General features: G+C 35.4%; 1 protein-coding gene across 1 annotated transcript; it reads right to left on the bottom strand.

Annotated features, from left to right (window-relative positions):
* Nucleotides 1–369: 369 nt before the first annotated feature.
* On the bottom strand, nt 370–3976 carry LOC140836160 (uncharacterized). Its single transcript, XM_073201568.1, is given in 5 exon segments — nt 370–771; nt 773–1225; nt 1456–1628; nt 1836–3085; nt 3906–3976. Coding segments are annotated over 4 exon segments (2067 nt in total). The 5' UTR covers nt 3079–3085; nt 3906–3976; the 3' UTR covers nt 370–573.
* Nucleotides 3977–4389: the final 413 nt, after the last annotated feature.

Here is a 4389-nt window from a genome sequence, read left to right as displayed (position 1 = left end):
TTTCGATCTCTTCTGGACTTTTTGTCATTTCTCTTGTAATCCTTTCTCTTTTGATCATCCTTCTTTGGTTTGGGACAATCAGCAATGAAGTGACCTATCTTTCCACAGTTGAAGCATCCCATATCACCGGATGGTGAATCTTTCTTGAAGTTGCGATTGGGACCCTGATAGGTTCGATGGTTCTTCTTCATGAACCTGGAGAACTTCTTTACAAATAAGGACATAGCATCACTACTAATTTGTTCAGCAGTCTTCTCCATAGCATTATCAATGATCACAGCCGGTAAAGCCTGAGGTACAACTGCAGCAGCAGTAGAAGAGGTAGAGGCAGTAGTAGTAAAAGTAGTAGCAGTAGCAGCAAGGGCAGGGCCGATCCTAACAATATTTGGGCCTGAGTCTAACTTTTAAAAAGAGGCCTCTGAATCATAATGTGTGTTCATATTTTTTTTAATTCCATAGCAATTTTTCAAATTAAATCCATGCGTTAAAGACAATATAAAAAACTAAATGAATAAAAATATCAAACATGTCCAAAATGATGAATAAAAATATCAAACATGTCCAAAATAATCACTAAAAAACAACCCGCCTAACAGTTTTAGAGCTAAAAATACTAATCAAGTCTGTATAATCAAGTTGTTCAGTAATTTCTTTCTCAATCGATAACATAGCCAATCCATTCAATCTTTCTTGTGACATGGTTGATCGGAGAAAAGTTTTGATGAGCTTTAACTTTGAGAAACTTCGCTCTGCACTTACTACTGTGACCTGGGACAGTCAACAAGATTTTATACGCAATATGAGCATTTGGGAAACACCCATCCATTTTCTTCAAGTAATTCATTACATCAATGACCGATTTTGCTTCTCTTGGTAATGAGCACCTCAAGAATGTCAACTCCGAAAATAGATCATCCCCATTAATATCAGAACAACCCTTATGAGTCAAAGAATTTTCAAGATTCTTGCAAGACCTCAACAAGATTTCATCGTCTGCATGTTGTAACCTCTCTAGATTGAACAAAAAACCAAATGTTTCTTCATATTTTTGAAACTGTTCAAATCGAGCTTTCATAGAAGAACGAGCTTGATCGATTATAAAGAGAAAGTAGTTAATTCGAAAAGATTCTGCAGCTGACTGTATCACTTCTTCACTGTTACTTTCACCAAATTGTTTCTTTCTTCGAATAACACGTTTCTCTCGAAATACAGCTTCAATGCCCATCTCACATGCCATTTCTTTAGCTTCAACCATGGCTTGATCGTAACCATTTTCTCTAAATTCTTCAAGAAATAAAACAATTCCTTGTAAAAGTTTGATAGTAATATCAATATCCATATTTTCAGATTGAAGAAATTTGCTCACAGTGTTGATAGCATGCAACAACTTGTACCAAATTACCACACCAAGCAAGAATTCAAAATTCTCAAGTTCATATAACGCTAAGACTCAGCTTCACTCTTCGTTTTGGGATCTTCGCTATCATTTGCCAAGTCATACAAAGCATCTCTTATTTGTGCAATTTGCTCCTTTATAGGTTTAACACTCTCAACATGACTTTCCCATCGTGTTTGTGACAATGGCTTAACTGTCAAACCCTTCACGTGATCTTTGAAAATCTTCCACCGCTTGGTAGAAGAGGAGAACAATGTATAGATCCGTTGTATTACTCCAAAAAATGACATAGCCTTAGGACAACAATTCGCCATATCACACAAAGCTAAATTGAGACTATGACAACCACAAGGAGTATAAAAAGCTCTGGGATTCATTTCAAGTAACCTTTTTTGTACACCTTTATGCCTACCTTTCATATTAGATCCATTATCATATCCTTGACCTCTAATATCATCAATATCAAGCTCAAGATTGACTAAAGCATTTTTAAGATGCATAAAAAGCCCAAGTCCCGAAGTATCATCAACATCTAAAAATTGCACCCAATATTCTTCTACTTTTGTGAAACTTTTTGAATCATTTAAACATCGTATGACAATGGAAATTTGCTCTTTGTGACTGATATCAGGAGTACAATCTAATATGATTGAAAAATATTTTGCTTGTCTTACCTTCGCAAGTATTGTTTTTCTTACCTCGCTTGCCAACATCTGTATCAACTCATTTTGAATTCTGCAACCAAGATATGTAGTATAAGTCTCATGGTCTTTAATCCGTCGGAGGTGCTCTTTCATTACTGGATCAAACTCTGCAATCATTTCAATCATTTGTAGAAACAAACCATTGTTTTCAACATAAAGTTTTTCATAACTTCCTCGAAATGCTAAGTTATTTTTCGCCAATCGTTGAACAACTGCGATTATCCTTTGTAACACTTGTTTCCAATGCTCTCTTTCTTTATTAATTTGTACTTGTACTCCTGCATCAATCACTTTATTTGTCTTCAATCTTCTTTCCAATTCAAGCCAATTCGTCATACACTCCATATGCTCCTTACTCGCTTCATGATTTGCAAGACATCGACTCAAATTATGCCAATCATTGTATCCTTCATTAGCTAACTGACCATATCCAGTCTTGGTTACTTGCTTCTTGAATAACTTACAGCAAAAACAAAAAATCTTGTTACAAGAAACTGAATATAATAGCCATCTTCTATCACTTTCCTCCCCGTTTGGCAAAATTCTCTTATAATGTGACGCATTGAAATGCCTGTTAGCGCTATCTTTAGGAAACACATTTATGACATCTCTATTCGGACCTCTTTCTACTAAAAAGTTTCTAACTTTTTGATCAATGTTGTCCCACTTTGCCGGATCATCAGACCAAGTTTCCTGATTCAAGTTCTCATATTGAACAAACTCTTCATCTTTCTCATGATCATTGAATGCATCCACATCGACAGACTCAAGGACTTTTTTAGTATCAATCTCATTCTCATCCAATTCATTATCTTGTTCTCTGCTAATTGAATTATCAACCGTGTCTTCAACATCTGCAACTATGCTTTTGTTTGAAACAAAGTACTTGTTGATATCTCCAGCTTGACTTTGAATCATTTCTTCAATCTTTAGCTTTCTTTTTCTTTTTTGGGACCCAGACATGTACTTAGGAGGCATGATTAACCTAAGAATTCAAAAAAATAATTCAATGAACAACAGGAGCAGGTCTATGTTTAAAGACAATATTGAATATTTTTGTTTTGAAAGTAAAGTCGGAAAGGTTAGTAAATTAGCACTTGACTGCCCTGATCAGTGATCAAATAACACCATAAGTTTCCCTTTTTGCCGTTTGTAAGTTTTCAGAATACTTTAAACACAATGGCTAACAACTGTTCCAGAGTTTGAAATGAAATGATGATTCCTCTGAGATGCAGGTGTCTCCAAATTTTAATTCAAACCAAGAATCAAGATTGAGTAATTTTCGTAATCCTCCACACCTAATAACTGGAGCAGTGGAGCACCTTAGAGCTTCAAAAAACTTGTAAAAGATAAACACCCTCAAAGTTCGTTTCATCATACCAAATGAGAAGCGATGATTCTAACAGCTACAACTAGGACAAAAAGGTCCAATTATTTATCACCACTTTAAATAACCAAAGTTCGGAAAAAAAACAACAATAACTTCACAGTTTATTCAAGAAAGAAACAAAAAAACACAAATTTTAAAGGTCCAATTATTTATTTATTTACTTAATTAAATGTACCCAAAAAACAAAAGAAAACAGAACAAAACAAAAAACAGAAGGAAACAAGAACTTTATCCTCTTCCTCTATTACCATAATTATGCTGCCAACACAAAGACAAATACAAGCATATCCAAGCTCTTAAATTGTGACTTGTGAGGTCTTCCTTGAATCAAACTCACTCAAAAACACCGCGAATGAAAATAAAAAATCAGGAAAAAAGAAGACTGCCAAGAATTTTAAAAAGGTCAAGCGCATACCTGTTTGAGAGCAACTGATGCTGGTTCTGGAGTCGAAGATGGAGAACTGGAGAAGCCGAATCGCAAGAAGAGTGGAGCGGCCTTCTTTATATATAATATATTTTTCCTTTTATATATAATAAATTTTTTTTAAAATTTTTGGGCCCCAAAAAATATTGGGCCTGAGTCATTGGACTCTTTGGACTCTGAAGAAGCACGGCCCTGAGCAAGGGCCTTGGTGGGTAAGTTTGAAGGCTCTTCTCCACTTCTTACTTCCAATTCGAATTCATAGGCCTTTAGATCTGCAAATAAGTCGTGCAGTTCCAATTTGTTTAGATCTTTGGATACTCTCATAGCCATTGTTTTAACATCCCATTCTCTGGGTAAGGCTCTCATCACCTTGAGGGCTATTTCTCTGTTGCTATGCTCTTTACCCAGAGCAGCTAGCTCATTGACCAAGCTACTGAATCTTTCATCAAACTCATTTAGAGTTTCACCATATCTC

Source organism: Primulina eburnea, chromosome 7 (genome assembly GCF_022965805.1).
Source record: "Primulina eburnea isolate SZY01 chromosome 7, ASM2296580v1, whole genome shotgun sequence".
Classification (NCBI taxonomy): Eukaryota; Viridiplantae; Streptophyta; class Magnoliopsida; order Lamiales; family Gesneriaceae; genus Primulina; species Primulina eburnea.
The sequence above is the reverse complement of the archived record's forward strand: the minus strand, read 5'-3'. Positions and strand labels throughout refer to the sequence as shown.